The sequence below is a fragment of the Vombatus ursinus genome, unplaced genomic scaffold, assembly GCF_900497805.2.
Source record: "Vombatus ursinus unplaced genomic scaffold, bare-nosed wombat genome assembly UNPS02014818.1, whole genome shotgun sequence".
NCBI classification, from domain to species: Eukaryota; Metazoa; Chordata; class Mammalia; order Diprotodontia; family Vombatidae; genus Vombatus; species Vombatus ursinus.
Window position 1 is genome coordinate 16,801,516 of NW_020954596.1, and position 19,495 is coordinate 16,821,010.

At 38.5% G+C, this 19,495-nt stretch overlaps 1 protein-coding gene across 1 annotated transcript in view; it reads right to left on the minus strand.

Moving 5' to 3' along the window:
• Positions 1-2,406: 2,406 nt before the first annotated feature.
• Positions 2,407-19,495, minus strand: part of EVC (EvC ciliary complex subunit 1) — a 118,515-nt gene continuing 101,426 nt past the window's right edge. Inside the window, exons 18-21 of the mRNA XM_027836608.1 lie at positions 9,932-10,058; positions 8,271-8,364; positions 8,004-8,112; positions 2,407-2,965 (exon numbers count right to left, since the gene is read on the minus strand). Of these exons, the coding sequence (XP_027692409.1) occupies positions 2,884-2,965; positions 8,004-8,112; positions 8,271-8,364; positions 9,932-10,058 (412 nt within the window). The 3' untranslated portion in view covers positions 2,407-2,883. The remainder of the gene's footprint in view (positions 2,966-8,003; positions 8,113-8,270; positions 8,365-9,931; positions 10,059-19,495) is intronic.

A 19,495-nucleotide genomic window follows, 5' to 3' on the forward strand; every position in this document is an offset into this window, starting at 1 on the left:
TTCATCATCTTCAAGCTAATCAAACAGCCAAGATGCTATGATGCTTCATAATCACAACAGTTTACATTCCTGTTGAATTTTATATTGTTTTACAGAACAATATTGGGTTTAGTTTCAATAGTCTTAAGAAGTAGATTGACTGAATGTTATCCCAATTTTACAGGTGAGAAGACTGAAGCACAGAGAGGGAAAGAGATTTGTTCAAGTCAAGAGTATGCCATATTAGCTCTAAATATTATCATTCTAACTCCTACTGATGAGCCAAGTTAAAACTAGGCAATCTAAACTTCTTCCCTCTGTGTTCCAGTGGTATCCCTGAGGGAGGGAGGGGTAGCTTTAATGCCATTGACTTGAGATGCCATCAATGTGCTCCTCCATAGTGTAACCAGCTGAAAACCAATCGAATCAGCAAGACTCAGGTAGCTTTTAGAAAAAAAAGGTATTTACTATAGTAGTACAGTAAGAATAGTTGCTACAAAACTTGTCCTCCCCCCCAAAAAAAACCTATGACACATTCTTCCACAAGTACATACAGATAACAAGAGAAAATAGGCTCAAGTTTAAAGGGTATATGTAGCAAAGGGTTAACTCACAGCTATTGGTTTCTTGCAGTCCTTTTCTCTCATTTGTGGAGTGCTCAAGAAACTCCCCTTAAGTATTGTGAATGTCAATCCATCTGTCATTGGTTCCTAATTTAGATGCTACTGTCATCTGGTCTTGGGATGTGGTTAGAATACTGATGGGAAGATGGGAGTTCCAACATCCTTTGGACCCTTTGAAGTTCATAAAGTGTTCTTCCAACTGAGGCTAGAGTGAGAGCAAACCCCTTTCCCTCCCCTCCAAGTGGTCTCTATCTGGAATAAAGCAATTGTTATAATTCCCAGAATATTCCCTTCTCAACTCACTAGATAATTTACAGTATCAACTTATATTATATATATCCCTATGCTGTGGCCAAGTTTCCTAGGTTTATCTGAATATGACTTGTGTGCAAAATCATTAGTATTCAAAGGACTTTTCATCTAAAGCCTATGATTGATTGATTGGGCATGTTATCACTTATTTTAAGTGGGGGGCTGGGCTGACTTGATTGTATAAGTATCAATCAACCCCATCCTTAAAAAGTGTTGGAGACTGGATTTGACCTCACGTTCCCCATGTTTCCCCTATTACCACTTGCCTTTCTATGCAAGTATTCCTTATGTAATGACTCCACTTCCTCAGCTAGGAGGCTGCAATGGTATCCTAGAAAGAGTACTGGATTTTGAGTTGGGGAGAGGATGTGATTTCAAGTTCTGACTCTGCCATTTGCTGTGCAAGTCAATCAAGTTCCTTGAGGTACGATACCTACCTCCAGATCTTAACATATTCTTTTTGTTGTTGTTGTTCAATCATTTCAGTCATATCCAACTCTTTATGACCACATTTGGAGTTTTCTTGGCAGAGATAGTAGGGTGGTTTGCCATTTCCTTCTCCAGCTCATTTTACAGATGAGGAAGCTGAGGCCAACAGGGTTAAGTGACTTGTCTAGGGTCACATAGCTAATAAGTGTCTGAGGCCAGATTTGAATTCATGAAGATGACTCTTCTTGACTCTACCTACCAACACTCTATCTACCATGCCACTTAGCTGCCCAGCACATCCTTAGGATCATCTAATTGTATAGGGTATACTAAATGTCATGCTATTGATAAAGTAATATATTAAGGTGAATCTTTCCTTTTTGGTCTGTAGATGTGATTTCATTGGTATTGGGAATTCCCATTGTGGAAACTCCCTCCTTGGATAAAGATCAGCAACCTCTCTGATAACTGACAACCTTAGGGAGATAGGAAGACTGAGGGGGTATGCGCCTTCCCCACAGTCCCCCAGCTAGTTTGTGTCAGATGTGGGTCTTAAAGGTAAGTCTTACTGATTCCAAAGATGGCCTTCTATCTACCAAGACATACTGCGTCTCAACTGATTATTAGCTATAAAAAGATGGGGTCAGGAAAAATGGTCTCTAGTAGGTCTTGTGCATCTTTGAAATTCAGTAACTATGACTTGAAAAGTTTAGAAAGAAAAGTTGTTTCTAAATTAATCTGATTGCAAACTCCTTAAGGACAGGGTCTACCTTTTGCCTCTTTTAGTATCCCCAGCATTTAGCATAGTACCTGGCATTTGGCAGAGGCTTAATGAATGTTTATTGATTGATAGAAATGTTAATAGGAAAAAAATACTTCTTCAATCTTCACAGAAATTTGGGACGCAAATATTTTTAACACCAGAGGGCACTATTGGCTAGGTTTTTGAAATCTCTTTTCCAAAGAACTAAGAACAAAAGGTAAGCTTACTATAGTCAGTCCAACAATAGTTCTGCCATTCATGAAAATGTTTGTATCCACATCAATTTTCCAAATTTATTTTCTTTTTAAAATCATAATTTTCACAGAATGAGTCTATTTTTGACTTGGAAGGGACAGAGCAACACAAAACATCCAATGTCAGAAGGGAAAGGAGTTTACATAGAACATCAGACCTAGGAGCACCAACAGGAGGAGTGTAGCTGATTTGCCCAAGATGGCGCAGTGAACTAATGGATTTGCAAAGGCAACACTTGTTTTACATAAAGAGAAAGAAACTTTACTTTTCTTTTCTGGACATTTATTTTTTATTCTCTTTGGTCCTAAATAACAATACTGATTTCCCTTTACACAATACTTTGAAATTTTACAAACCCTTTGTCATACACATTATCAAACCTGGTCCTCCATGTGAGGGATATTCCACAAGCATCTTCCATGGTTAACACATGAGGACACCAAAGCCCTACGTCACCCAGCCAGCTCTTCTGATTTCTAAGCGGTGGTCTTGACACTGACAACTTGATGTCTCTGCAAGTAACTACAAGTTACTTCTTTTTTTCCTGATCTTCTTTGATTTCTCTAGTTCGCCAATGTCACTTTCACCCTGATTCTGCAATTTACTGTTTATAAAATAGAAAAAATGAAATAATGAGAACTTGGGGAAAATGATTACTTCATCTTTTTTCTCAACTATAAAGACAAAATCTATTCTAAATGAATGGAAAGTAACTGATTCTATAAATATACACACAGGGGTGGAATGGAAAGGATATCAGATTTATAGCAAGAGGTCCTGAGTTCAAATTCTGGCCTCACTATTTCACTTGCTACTTGTGTAACCCTAGGCAAGCTCCTCAATTTCACTGTACCTCAATGTACATATCTATAGTCGTATGTAAATGAAGGATCAAGACTAGATAACTTATAAGGTCCCTTCCAGCTTGAAATTTATGATTCAGTGATCTAATGGTTGCTTTTTCTTGAGAAGGGTCAACCCATGTGACGTATAAAATGTTTAAGAGACATAGTTTCTGGGTAATTAATCATTTTATTAATCATGTTAGTGATAATTAATAAAAGGGGTCAGTGGCATCTTTTTATGGAAGCTTCATGGAACCCTCTCGATGTTTATATGCCCTTGGAAGAGTAGGTATTCCGTGGGTGGTAATCAACTCTGATTGGTTAATAATTAAGGAGAATGAATATTATAATGAGAGGTGGACTTATTCTAATGAGGGTCTGGGGGACAGGACTGATCACTCAGTCTTGGTCAAATACACTTATCTACACCCATATCACTCGTCTGGGGCAATCTAGACAAATGGGAAAATCCACTTCTTCCCAGACCTGTCTGAATTAAAACAAATTGCGCCAGAATCCATCAATTCACCTAAACTAAAATTTCTTTACCTTTTGAACAGATCTGTTTTCCAGGTGGGTCAGTTTTGCCCAAGATTTCATCTCATTACAAACCATGCATTTAAAAGGCTACCTGAATAATCTACAGGGGTTGATTCCTAAATGAGGAAAGGAAGGGGAAAAGCCTTAGTCCTAATTCAATAATTGGCTATTAATATAGAAGAAGAATAATCATTTCTCTCAGCCATATGGTACTAAGCATAATGATAGTGGTAATAAGAAGTCAACATTCTCTAGCGCTTCAAGGTGCCATGGCATTTTTTTTTTACATAATAGAACCATGAAAGAGGTCCTGTGAAGCTGAGGTGTATTTCATGGAGGAAGAAAACTGAGGCTCAGAGAAATGAAGTTGCCCAAGGCTACAGCTAGTCAGTGGAGGAACTGAGATGCCAACCCAAGTGTCTTGATTCCAATTCTTGGCATTCTTTCCACTACCTCCACAGCTTCTTCTGGGTACCCCTGAGTCAGTATGTGAAAATGGACAAGTTCTGAAAGCCAGGAGAAAGAGACCCTAATCCTTCTGGGGAGACAACATGGAGCAGTGGGAAAAACCAGGATGGGGAATCACATGACCTGGCTTCCAATCCTAGTTCTGCTCCTGCAGAAATGATTAACCTCTTTGGACCTTAGTTTTCTATCTACAAAATGAAAGGGTTAAACTAGATGATCTCTAATGTCTCTTTTAGTTCTAAATTTATGATCTCATGAATTAATACACCATCACCCACCACATTCCCTCCAAAGGAGCTATGTACACTTTTCATGCATAATATAGCAGAGCAGCAGAGGGCAGAGTTAGAGCAGGCATAACTGATTAAATTCCTCAGACCAATTAGTTCCATCTAAAGGTATAATGAAGGCCCAATATACTTGACTCTACCAAACTGAGCAAAATATTCTACAACTCTTATCACACATACAAACACCTACTTCAGACAAGGTTCTAGTTGTGGGCAAACTCTACGTATAATGTGGGCACAGTTAGCCAACTGCATACAGTGCTGGAAAGAACCCCAAATTTTGGAATCTGTAGATCTGGAATTGAATCCTAGTTTTTACTTAATCTCTATATGACCTTGGGTAGGTCACTTAAGGTCTCAGAACTTCATTTATTAAATGAGGATAATAATATTTTGTACTACCTTGTATAGCTACTGCGAGGAAATTGCTTTTTAAACCATAAAGAGCTACTGAGATGTGAGCTATTATTATTGTTATTACAAAGTTTATAAAAGGTTGTACTCTTGAATCTAGAGATCATCTGAAGTTTATCTATTAACCAACTTCATTACCCCTTCTTCTAAGGTGATGCCCACTAGGATTTTCCCAAAAGTCACATCCACATGCACGAATTAGGACATTAATTTGTGGATGATGAGTCTGGAGAAAAGAAGCCTTAGGGGCATACTTTAAACAGTCTTCAAATATCTAAAGGGTTTTTGTGTGGAAGAGGGTTTAGATTTGTTCTGTCTGACTTCAGAAGGCAGAACTGGGAGCAATGGGTGGAGGTTGTAGAGAGGAGGATTTTCTCTCATGATAAAGAAGACTTGTCTAACAGTTAAAACTGTCCATAGCGGAATGTGCTGCCTTGTTAGCTAATGTACTTCTTGTTACTTAATGTATTCAAGCGAAAGCTGGTTAGTCATCTATCAGAGATGGTGGATTGGGGATTCCGATGCTGGTTGGGAGTTTAGACTAGATGACCTACAAGTTTTTTTTTTCTATTTCTAAGATTTTATGATTTATTTAGATTCAGAGAACTAGAAAAGACCTTGATGCTGTCATCTGGTCTAGCTCCTTGTCACAGGCAGGTTTTAATTTAATGATCAAAAACAGATGGTGGAATAATTCTATTTTAAAAGCTCTCAAGGGATGGTGATTTCACAACCTCCCTGCTATAGTGGCCAAACAAGACTTTCTGCTCTATACCTAACTCAGCTCTGGAAAACAACTGGTCATGATGCCTTTTAGTAGTTCATGATGAACGTAAAGTAAACATCATCACCTCCTTTCCCTTTCTTTTTTTCCCCTTTGTCAACCAACTTAATGTCATGCTCATTAATATTTTACTGGATTTCTTTTTTTATACATTTTATCTTCTGGCATATTCCTGCACATCTTATATTTACCTTACAATTGAAGCATTTAACAAAGACCTGATCATAGTTAAGTATAGAGGAATTATATGCCCTTCTTCAAGAGCATCAGAGAGTCATGCTAACACTACTCTGTACTGTCATATTTAATTTTGAATTCAATTTCATTTCTATTTTCAGTTCCAAATTTTCTACCCCTTCCACCCCTCTCTCATCCATCAAAAAGGCCAGAATTAGAATACCTATCAAAGTCACATATGAAGTCACATAAAACGTATTTTCACATTAGTCATGTTCCAAAAGAAAAAAAAAGAAAGAGAAAAAATATGCTTCAGTCTACACTCTGAGTTCATCAGTCTCTATATGGAAGTGGAGAAGCATCTTTCATTAAGAGTCCTTTGGAGTTGGGGTGGATCACCGTATCTATCAAATACTAAACCTTTTACAGTTGATTATCTTCACAATATTGGCATTGCTGTGTAAATTGCTGTCTTGGTTCTGCTCACTTCACTTTGCATCAGTTCATACAGATCTTCCCATGTTTTTCTGAAACTATTCCTTCTTCATTTATTACAACATAATACTATTCTGTCATATTTACATACCATAACATGGTCATCCATTCCCCATTTTGTGGGAATATCCATGTTTCCTAAATCTTTGCTACCACAAAAAGCTTTTTCCATGGATTCCTTTGGTATTCTTGATCTTTTGTTTCTCCAGATGAATTTTGTTATTTAGCTCAATAAAATAATTTTTGGCAGTTTGATTGGTATGGCATTGAATAAGTAAATTATTTTAAGTAGTATTATCATTTTTAACATATTGCCTCAGCATACCCATGATCAATTAATATTCTTCCAATTATTTAACGTTGTCTTTATTTGTGTAAAGAATATTTTATAATTGCGTGTATATAAATCCTATGTGTGTCTTGGCACATAGATTCCTAAGTATTCTGTTTGTCTTTAAATGAAATTTCTCTACCTCTTCCTGCTGGATTTTGTTGGTAATATATAGAAATTCTGATGATTTAAGTGGGTTTATTTTATATTCTGCAAATTTGCTGAAGTTGTTAATTGTTTCAACTAGTTTTTTAATTGATTCTCTCGGGTTCTCTGAGTACACTGTCCTAGCATCTGCAAAAAGTGATAGTTTTATTTCCTCATTGCCAATGTTTATTTCTTCAATTTATCTTTATTGTTTTATTTAATGACAAATACAAAATGAACTAGAAACCTAGTATACTACTTTAGACCCCTATATTACACTTGGGGTTCATTCTTTGAGACTGTGGTTCCCAACATTTTTTGTTCTGTGAATCAAACAAAAATGTGTGGTAAATATCTAGAGTGACTTAATATGCTATTCATAATGCTATCTATAATTATTTATTGCTTAAATTGCCATTAAATAATTTTAGCACAACTCCCTTGGGCCACCATCTTAAACTCCCAACAGGTTTATTAAAGACTAAATAGGAACCACTGTGTTGGACAATGTAGATTATTTTATTTTATTTTTGCCATATAATTGCCTTACCGGTCAGTTTCAACTATATGGGATTATCTAGATATTAGATATATAGATCCAGAATCACTTGTATAGATATGGAAATCAAATTTGTCGGAGCAGATGAGATTGCCACGTGAGATAACAGAATGGAAAGAGAAGAGGTCACAACACAGAATTTTGAGGGACACCCAGAGTTAGTGGGCATGGCCCAGATGAAAATCCAGGAAAAGCTACTGAAAGGGAATGTCTAGACAGGTAGGAGGAGAAACAGGAGAGAATAATGTCCTGAAAACATAAATGAAATGAGAGACTATCTAGGAGAGGGAGATCGATAGCATCAAAAGGTGCTGAGAGATAAAGAAAGAGGAGGAATGAATAAAAGGCCAATACAAGCTACAAATCATGGCTTGATTTACCTTGTTGGTTATCGAGACTTAATAAAGTAATGGAGAAAAGTGTCAATATAATGCAGATTAAACTTAAAAGTGAGTTGCGCATCCATTTTCTTTTTTTCAGAGAGCCAGTTGTTAAACATTCACCAGCACACCACTGCAGTGATCCCACTAGGACTGTAGAACTAGGAAAGACTTGTAGGACTAGGAATGGAACTTGTAGACCATTATTGTACCTGAAAGATCCTGAAGTCTGGCCCCTGGAGGTAAGGTCATCTTCATTCAGACTAGGATCATCGTCTTCTCGAGGCAAGGGCTTCTTCTTTTTGTTCCTCAGACATTTCTCTGCAAAAGACAAACTATCTCAGCTTCAAACATTTTTTTTGGGGGGGGGGTGAGGCAATCAGGGTTAAGTGACTTGCCCAGGGTCACACAGCTAGTAAGTGTCTGAGGCCAAATTTGAACTCAAGTGCCACCTAGCTGCCACCACTCACTTCACTTACCAGGCTGCCCTCTCTTGTTTGCCGCTGGTTTGTTTTCGGTGAGAGGCACTCGAGACAATGCTGCCAGTTCCGTGATGAAGATCTGCTCAGCTTCCTGAATAGGCAAGAGAAGAAAACAGGCAGTGAGGACATTTGAAGGTGGTCCCCTCCTCTCTGTGGATCCCAATGCTACCTGCTCTTCAGTGCTGACCATTCAGAGTCAGTGAAGAGCAGTAGGAACTTCAGCTTACATTCGTGACTTCAAAGTGTACAAAGAAAGTCCTTAGCTCCCAACGATCCTATTATAAAGATTGCGCAAATGTTACCCTTCTCACCTCACAGATGAGGAAAAGAGTCACAGGGAGGTTTACTGACTTGCCAAAATTGCACAGCTGTGGAGGGCCAGAGTGAGGACACACAGCAAGTAAGTCTTCAACACCCATGCCAGGCTTGTTACTATATCACAGTACAGAAAATCAACCTCATTCCCTTATAGGCACACTCCAATTAGAAACAAAAATGGTTGCACCCAACTCAACCAATCGCCCTCCTCCTTCACAAGATTGGTGTCCAAGTGCTTTTTAGTTCTTTCCAAAATTCACATCTGTCCTCAAAATACAAAGATTTACCCTGACTGTGGAGATGAAAAAGCATGTGTTATTGAAACGTGGAAGGGCATCCAACATCCTAAAGAGGAGTCCAGAAACAGTCTGAATAATATTGAGCAGCATTGTTGGAAAAATCCCATAGCTTCCTAAGGGGACTACTTTGAGGTGATCATCATTTATTTGGATGGATAAATCCTGGAAAAGATGTTTAAGAAGCAGTCATGGTACTTTAAAGTCAAGCTTTGGATTTTCATGAAGATATTATTTCATCATAAGGTTTATTTATTATAATGATTTTTGAACTGCATGTACATTCCTATTAAACAGGAAATTCTAGTTATCACCAACCTTGACCAAATCATATATATATATATATATATATGCATGTATACACACACATACACACGTGTGTGTGCATATGTGTGTGTGTGTGTGTGTAAAATGTTAGTCTGACCACCTGAAGGTAAATTTGCAAAAGACAGACTTGACTCCTCCCCCCTTCCATTCACAGAGGTAGCGTGATATAGTGAGAAGAGTACTAGTCTAGTAGAATCACAAGAGGTGTGGGTAAGAGTGGCTCTGATGTTTAATATAAGTGTCACCTTGAGCAAGCAAGTTGATGCAGTGAATAGAATTCTGGGCTTGGCGTCAGGAGAACCTGAGTTCAAATCCTAGTCTCAGACAGTGTGAGCCTGGGCAAGTCACTTAATCTTGTTTGCCTTAGTTTCCTCATCTGTAAAATGAGCTGAAGAAGGAAATGGCAAACCTCTCCAGTATCTTTGCCAAGAAAACCCTAAATGGTGTCACGAAGAGTTGGGCACAACTAATCAGCTAAACAATAACAGGACCTTGGGTAAATGACTCTCCGATCCTTAATTTATTTATATCCTGGGGATGATATTACACTCCCTACCTCACAGGGTTGTTGTAAAGAAAAAAGACAAACTTAATAAATGAAAGCTTTTCTTTTTGTTCGCAAAGCCTGTCTTACTTGGGCATAACAAGTGCTTAGCTAATATTTATCGAATTGAACTGACCGCAGGTTTTCCAAAGAGGCATTTCAGTCAATGTTACCTTCATCTGAGTCTCAAGCTGGGCTCCCAGGTGATCCATAGCTTCTGCTGTCTGTTTCAGGGAGGCCAAGCGAATCTGCTGATGCACGTCAAACTGGGCCAAGAACATCTTCTGCTGTGACAACATCCTTGTAAGAGGAAACAAGAGCCATCAACGCATTCTTATTGGAAGATTTATCAGAAGATAGCTCTGTCTCAACTACACTAAGTACTTTGCAAAGGCTGGCTGAGTTCTGAGAATTGGGGACTAAGTGTACATTATCTTTGCAAGCTGCAGAAGCATGATAAATACTATTGGAAAGGCTTATTCCCAGAGCCCATGATGCAGGCAGGGCCAAACCAGATTCCAACATCTCAGGGTGGAATTGTCAATCTTAAGCCATGGTCAGTCTGCGGATGAGGCCAAGAATTATAGAATCTCAGCATGGGAAAGGACCCCAAGGGTCATCTGGTCCAAGCTATACTTGGATGAAAATACTCTCTAGACCAGGCCTTCACAGCCTGTGGCCCGCCAAAGGATTTTGGGCAGCCTGCAAAAATATAGAGGATGTTTTCTTCTCCATTTTTTTGTGGGCTGCCCAAAATCCTTTGGTGTGGAGTAAGCGGCCTGTATGCAGGCTGTAAAAGACCCCCAGGCCACAGGTTGTGCAGGCCTGCTCTAGGCAATGCCAAAAAATAATAATCCATTCAGCCTCTGCTCAAAGACTTCCAGGGTTAAGAAACTTACTGTGTCCTAATTCAGTCCAGTCCAATTTTGGATAGGTCTAAAAGAATTTCCCTTATGGAGCCATGTAATTTCCACTCATTTGTGGTATTTTTGTTCTCTGGGGCCAAGCAGAGCAAGTCCCCACCCCTTTTCTTATTAAGCAATAGGCTAATAAGGCCCTCTCACTGCTTAGGAGACTGTTCAGGAAATTCTGGCACTGAGCTAGGAATCCTAAGGAATGGGCCGATATTTAACCCAGAAATGAAGAGGTTCTAGTGGTGACTGTCAGGGCTCCCGTTTTAACTGGTGATCTGTCAGAATGGAAGAGGCAGCTGAGGTTCAGTTGAAAGAGCCCCAGATTTGGATTTAAAAGACTTGAATTTGAATTTTGGTTCTATTACTTACTATCTGTTTATCCTTGGGTAAATCACTTTCCCTTTCTGAGAAGAGAAATTGGTAATGATTTCATTTCATAAATGACCTACCTCACAGGGCTGTTCTGAGAGTGAAATAAAATACTGAGTATAAAACTCTTTCACAATGTCTATACTATTATTATTACCTTATTTTATTATTCTGTTGGTCCATAGATATGATATTTCAAATACTTCCATAATGTGTTTATAAAATAAATTTCATGACAGCTCTTTATCAAATATTTATTTGGACAGGTTTTTTCTTTTATAAAGGGAGGTGGATCTGGCTATATATTTTTACGTGTGTGCATGTGTATATATATATATGTATATGTATAAATATATGTATATGTATATATATACATATACACACATACAGACACACACAGAGAAGAAACTGGTATTTATGTGATGCAGTTGGAGGGGCTTCTGGCAGATCCCCTCCCAAATTTTCCTCAATCAGGTGTTGCATTGCCTGAAAATACATCATTAGATATTCATTCCTTTGCAACAAAGTCTTCTTAAATATGAAAATATGTCTGGGAAAATATGTTTCTCCCACCCTCCCTTCCTTCTTTTTTTTCTCCCTCCCTTTCTTCCTTCCTTTGTCCCTTCCCCACTCCCTCCTCCTTCCTTTCCTTCCTTCCTCCCTCTCTCTCTCCCTCCCTTCCTCCTTTCCTCTCTGTCTCCCTTCCTTCTTCTTTCTCCGTCTTTTCCTCCCTTCCTTCCCTCCCTCCCATCCTCCCCTTCCTTCTTTTCTTTCATATTTCTTTCCCTCTCTCCCTCTCTCACTTCCTTTCCTTTCCTTCCCTTTCCCTCTCCCTCTCCTTCCTTTCCTTTGTTCTTTCCAAATTCACAACCTAAGAAGTCAGATAACCATTAAGTTAATTTTATATGCAAGGGTTTGTTGTTGTTGTTGGTTGTTTGTCCTTTGTTCTCTTAGAGGACCAATGACAACAGGAAAGTGATGTCTTGACTTGCAAGTGAATTGGATTTAAGTGAGGCAGGGCTGTGCAACATCACTAGCCTCATTCTCTCCTCCAGAGAATTAAGGTGGCACATTGGATAGACTGCTTGGCCTGGAGTCAGTATGATTCACCTCCCTGACCTCAAATCCAATCTCAGACACTTACTAGCTGTGTGACCCTGGACAAGTCATTTAACCCTGTTTGCCTCAGTTTCCTCATCTGTAAAATGAGCTGGAGAAGGAAATGGCAAACCACTCCGATATCTCTGCCAAGAAAACCTTGAGTGGGGTAATGAAGAGTCAGGCACAACTTAAAATGACTGAACAAAGCTGCAGAAGTCAGTCTGGGCACTCAGGGAATTCTAAATGCATGTGGTTTTTGCTTTTACTCTCATCTGTGGTCATAGTGTGCATTCTAGACCACGACCAGGAAACTAAAAAGTTTGTATCAATAGTCACAAGGGACAGCAGTCAAGAGAGTGGGCCTAGATGAGCAAACATTCTTCCTGAATGCTGGAGAGAAATCAAAACACAACTTAAATGGAAATATTTAGTAAAAGTAGGTCAGTAGCACTACAGAACCCAAGGAATCTCAGCAGGAAGGAATTATAGACGCCATGAAAGAATGAATGAAAAAGCATGACTTTTACCCTCATTATGTGCAAAGCACTGGGGATATGGAGAGCAAAGCACACAGTACCTACACCAAAGAAGCTGACTTTCTAATAGGGTAAGACACTATACATGAAAGGTTTCAACCTCAAGTTAGAGAAAAAATGCCCAGTGGTCCTTAGGGACAAACAGCAAAGGCAGATGGCAATGTTTCATTGTCATTTTCATTAATAAAACTGCTGCCTTTCTAGTGTTAAATAATTTGATGATTTGGTGAAAATGACTTTTTTTTGGGGGGGGGGGTTCTTTAATTGTTATGGCTACTAAGGAGGCAAGCGCTGAAGTCCTGAAAGCATAGTTAAATTTCCAGAACAGCTGCTTCCCTGAGCAATGTCTGGGAAAGCTAGAAGGAAGAAGGACTGGTGTTCCGATGTGTGTTTATGTGTGTGTGTGTGGCGGGGGGGGGGGGGGCAGGTGTATTTGGGCTTACCTGACCATCAGTAGAATTTGGTTGGTACTTGGTGGTATTGGTGGTAGGGATGGAAGGATACTTTCCTATAGGGGATTTTTGTTGTTCAATCACTTCAGTTATGCCCAACTCTCACTGACCCCATTTGGGGTTTTCTTAGCAAAGATACTGGAGTGATTTGCCATTTCCTTCTTCAGCTCATTTTACAAATGAGGAAACCGAGGCAAATAGGGTCAAGTGACTTTCCCAGGGTCATATAGCTAGGAAGTATCTGAGGTCAGATTTGAACTCATGAAGATAAGTCTTCTTGATTCTAAGCCCAACTCTATCCATTGTGCTAGTTAGCTGCCCTGCCAGAGATGTTTCCCTGAATTATGGCTGCAGGGGATGGGTTGGAAGCACCTTAAGTCTCCTGGGGGTTGCTATTACTCTTGGGGACCTTGGGTTCAGATTCCTGGACTGTTTCCACTGGAGTCTGAGGGAAGGTTGTGGTTAAGGTGGTTTGGCCCTCTTGTTACATGTTGCTTCCTGTTTCTCCCTTGGGTTGCCTTTCTGCAGCAGTTAGGAGAGCTTTCCTATCTCAGTGGTGCCTGGGGTGGTGATCTAGTTTAAACTTTTCTGACCAAGATTTCCATTTCTAATATTTCCAACAAGTAGTCACTGAATTTCTGAAGCCCAAAGAACTTTAATGAAGTAGGATCCATTTTTCCTCAAGGTAACCCATTCCACTTTTGTGTAACGCTATTAAGATAGACAGATAGGGGGCACAGTGAACAGAGTGCTGGGCTTAGAGTCAGGAAAATTCATCTTCCTGAGTTCAAATCTGGCCTCAGACATTCACTAGCTATGTGACCTGGAAAAGTCACTTAACCCTGTTTGCCTCAGTTCTCTCATCTGTAAAATTAGCTGGAGAAGGAAATGGCAAACCACTCCAATATCTTTGCCAAGAAGAACCTAAATGGGGTCATGAAGAGCCAGACACAACTGAAAATAACTGAACAATAACAAAACTGTTAAGCATGTCTTTACAACTAAGTTGGCTTCACTGAAATTTCCACCCATTGCTCATAGTTATAGGAGTCAAGCAGAATGTTTAATCTTTCTTCTGAACAGTCTTTCAAATACTTGAAGGTAGCCAACCTGTCCTCCTAAGTCTTTCCTTTTCCAGGCAGAAGATCCCAAGTTCTTCCAACTAGTTCCCATATAGCATAGCATGAAGACCTTTCACCATCCTAGACTTCCTACTTTGATGCTTCTCAGCTTATCTGTCTTTCCTAAAATGAAGCACCTGGATCTAAACACGATACTCAGACTGTGGTCTGACCAGGTCAGAGAACAGTGAGATTATCACTTCTCTAATTCCATACTATAGCTCATGCATCTCCACTGATGTTTGTCTTCAATAGCTAAAGGCCACATTTAACTCAGAATAAATGTATTTATTGAAAAGGCATAATGACAGATATTCCTAACATCTGTCCCTAAATCTGAGTTATACTCCCTTAAAAATACAAAAAAAAGTAAAAATGGGAAGAGTGGAAATTCAGAATACACATGTGAAGAGGAACACATGTAGGAACACATATGGCCAAGGTATTTATACCTCCAGTACCATGGATCCCCGACATCAACTGCTTTCTTTGTTCTACTCCATATGATGGCATGGTGTCTCTGCACGAGTGTCCATGGACCTGCTTACAGGCAGGATGCATGGCTTTGATGCTTAGTTATGGGTCCTATCCTCCCTTCTTTAGGGATTAGCTGAAATTCTGGGCTAAGTACCACTATACACTTTTGGAGACAATAAAAATTTCTACCCTAGGATTGGATATTGTGTAGCTGTAGTCTCTATCATCTCCAGTTTTGGACTCAACAAAAATTCGGGCTTGGAGTACTCTTATACCCTCTTAAAATAACTGGAACCAAAAAAAAAACGATCGAAACCCAAGGACCAGCAATTCTGGGCCTCAACATATCCTGAATAGGATCTCAACTGCAGGTGCCAGACTTTAGACTTCTCATGCTGACTCTACTCAACTAGATTTTGCTAGTGGATTATGTTCTCCTTCAATGCTATCATGTGCTTCTGTTTCCAAGATGCCACTGTTGATAAGGGTAGGAAAATGGGAAAGAATCTCCTGTTTCCCATTTTACTCCTGCTCTCTAAGAGGTGCTAAGGAAAAGGTGAAGAGAGAGTCATGAAGAGTTTCCTGAAGAATTGGAAACTAGATTCTTCCTCCACAGGACGGTTTGCTTCTTGATTGACTCTGAAGCTCCAGCTTGGCAGAGTTGGTTCTTTGGCTTTTAAACTCTTAAACTATTAATTTCTTCCCCTCACCCAAGTTAGTGACTTTGTGGAGAAAAGGGCAATTTTACAGATCCAATGTCTTTGCCAATAGGCAAATAGATATCCTTAACTTATACTCAACAGCGCACTCTACAAAGTGTAAATGGGCCATTCAAAGTCTTAAAGGGTGATCCTTTTACCTCACTGTTTCTTTCACCTGTAGTTTACATATTGAAATTCCATCAAGTAAATTGATGGACTCAGATGAGCAGAGTCCCCTGTTCAACTCCTTGATATGAAAGCAATAGTCACCAAAACTATTTGATACTGATTAAAAATAGAAAAGTAGATCAGTGGAAAAGCCTAGAAGCAAAAAATAGAAGCAAGTGAAAACAGCTCAAGATTTGGTAAACGTAGGAACATATATTATTCAAAGACTCCATTTTCCATTTAAAAAAAAAAAAACTTTTGCCAAAACGGGAAATCAATTTGTTGGAAATTAGATTTAGAAATGGAGTTGTGAATTGATCCAGCCATTCTGTAGAACAATTTGGAACTACACCCAAAAAACTATAAAGATTTGCATACTTTGATCCAGCAATATCATTACTAGGTCTGTATCCCAAAGAGATGGAAAAAAAGGGAGAAAAGGACCTATTTGTATAATATATATATATATATATATATATATATAGAGAGAGAGAGAGAGAGAGAGAGAGAGAGAGCAGCTTTTTTGTGGTAGCAAAGAATTGGAAATTGATGGCATGTGCACCCATTTAGGAATCGCTAAACAAGTGGTATATGATTGTAATGGAATACTATTGTGCTATAAGAAGTGATGAGCAGGATAAAAAGCCTGGAAAGACTTACATGAACTGATGTGCAGTGATGTGAACAGAACCAGGAGAACACTGTACACAGTAATAGTAATATTGTATGTGAATTGTGAATGACTTAGCTATTCTCAGCAATACAATGATCCAAGACAATGCCAAAGGACTCATGATGAAAAATATTATTCATCTCTAGAGAAAGAACTGATAGAGTCTGAATGCAGATTGAAGCATTCTATTTTTACTTTATTTTTTATGTTTTATTTTTGGTCTGTGTTTTCTTTCACAATATGACTAATTTGGAAATATGTTTTGCATGATTGCACATATATAACATATACCAAATTACTTACAGTCTCAGGGAGGGATAGGTGAGAGAGGAAGGGAGAGAATTTGGAACTCAAAATTAAAAATAAAGAATGTTAAAAATTGTTTTTTAAATGTAATTGGAAAAAAAATTATTAAAAAAAGAAATTAGATTTAGAGCAACATCTTCTACCACTTACCATAATCATCTCAAAATTGATAGCTGACCTGATTATACAAAAGGCCATTAGAAGTCACTCCATAAAAATCTTAGAAGAGAATGAGATTAAGTACCTTTCACAGTTGTGGTTAGAGGGAGAACTACTAACCATACAAGGAACAGAGGAGTTGATAAAATGTAAAATAGACAATTTGACTACATAAATAACAAAAACAACACCAATAATGATGACGACAATGATGATGATGATGATGATAATGATAATGATAGCAAGGACTTATATAGCACATTTTTTCCTCACAATATACCTGGAAAGACCCCATTTTACAAATGAGAAAACTGAGGCACAGATTAAGTGACTTGCTCAAGATGACATGGCTTAATGAGTGTCTGAGGCCAGATTTAAACTCAGTTCTTTAGCACTCTATCCACTGTGCCACCCAACTATCTACATAAAATTAAAATGTTTATGCAAAAATAAAGTCAATAGAGATAGAAGAGATATAGTAGAATGTGAATGAAATTTTATATCAAATACCACTGGGCACTAGCACCAATAAATAACAACAAGAATTACTGTGGAATAGAAACTGGTTGAAGAACTGAGTATGCACTTTTCAAAAGATTTTCGGACTACAAATGGCTACATGAAAACATGATCCAAATTGGTAATAGAGATACGTGGCTTAACATGGTGGCTCTCAGGAAATGCTTGTTGATTCAGATGCAAATTAAAACAATTCTGAGCCTTCACCTCCCTCTATCCAAGAGGGAAAAGATTAAAAAAAGGGAAAAGTAAATTTTGAAAAGGATTTGGGAAGACAGGAACACTGATGCAGTATTGGTAGAGTTACAAAATGGTCCAGCCACTCTTTGGAAATATGCATGAGAAATGTCTAAGCTGTTAATATTCTTTTTCCAAGAATTCCCATTACTAGGCCTACATACCAAAGACGTAAAAGACCAAATCAAAGATCTAATTATACCAAAATATTTATAGCAGCATGCTGTGTGACAGTCAAAACTGGAAACAAAGTGGGTATCCACTGATTTAGGGAAATGACTGAAATATAATTTTGCAGTAAAAATGAGAAACATGAAGAATTTAGAGAAATGTGGAAGATTAGTATGCACTGATTCCAAGCAAGATAAACAGAACCATGGCCACGATATAGAGAATGATTACAACAATGTAAATAAAAAAATCGCTAAAAGGAAGGTAACACTCTAAGTAATACATCAACTAGTAAAGTCTCAGGTAAGAGATAATGAAACATATTCTCTTCCCTTATGCTAGAGAGGTTGGGGAAAATTAGGACAAAACATCACACATATTGTGAGACATTCTTTGCTTGGGATATTTTGCTTAATTGTTCAGTCTGGAACAGAGGGCTATGGGTATGTAACATGGGTATATAAAGACAAAAGGAATCAGTAAAACATTTTAAAATAAAAAACTTAAAAAACAATAAGTGAGGTAGAACTTATGGTCTCAGTATCTAGGTCTGACATTCTGCACCTTCAGTCATCTATTTCTTTAATGAAAGAAGAGAGATTCATTACTCATCTCTTTTTTCCCGAGAAGACTAGTCATTGTAATCACACAGCATTTGACTTTACTTTAGTGTCTGTTTTATTTATACTGTAATAATCATCAATTTGCCAAGTCCTGAATCTCTCCATCACCAATGACACATGGTCCAGGAAGATAGCAGACTGCTTGATTGTTATGATCAGATCCATATATAGCTACTCAATACTCCTCAATAGTGAGTCACCAGTCACCCATTTCTGCTTCCTGCAATGGTTACTGGATGGTGTCTCACCCCACAGCTCCTGTGGATATATTCATTATGCCATCATCTGTCTAAGGTATTACATTTTCCATTCTATGTCAACCATAGAATCACAGGATGTCAAAGCTGGATAGGATCTTAGAACATAGAATATGAGAATTAGACTGTTAGACATAGAATACAGAATTTTAAAACTGGCAAGGACTTTAGAGTATAAGGTCCATTTTATAATGGTATTATGCAACTAATAATTAAAATTTATATAGAGTTTTAAGGTTTACATAGAAAGTCAAAGCAGGTCAAACATGGAATTGTAGTGCTGGGAATAACTTTAGGACAATGGACACATAATATTGAGCCTCAAAATAATTTTAATTAAGAAAATATGGAAATCCAGAACTAGGAGTGACTTTAGACACTATCAATTTCAGATTAAAAAAAAAAAGGAACAGGGGCAGCTGGGCCCTGGAGTCAGGAGGACCTGAGTTCAAATCCAGCCTCAGCTAGCTGTGTGACCTGGGGCACATCACTTAACCCCAATTGTCTCCAAAATTAAAAAAAAATTAAAAAGGAACAAACAACTGAAAGATGGAAAGGTGAAATGACTTACCCCAAGGTCTCACATCTATTTAGTGGCAGAGATGGCATTAGGCCTGAGTTCTTACTTTCCAGCAAGAAGGATAAAGGAGATGGTACAGAAAGGGGATCTGTAAAGGGTGGTCAGTGGTTGTCTTGGAGAGGAAGCACTGAAATAAACCCTATGAAGGAGGAGGCATGACTCCTAATATCAGTGCTTGTGAAAACATTTCATTCACCCCACGTTAGTCCCAGCTTCACAAAAAAATGGCACCTAAGGTGAACCTTGAAGGAAGACGAGAAATCAGAAAGGCAGAGATGAGCAACGAGGACAGCTAGGCACAGGAGCCAGTCTATGCAAAAACACAGAGGGGAGCGATGGATTGTGTAGTTGGAGGAATGGCTAATAGTTGAAT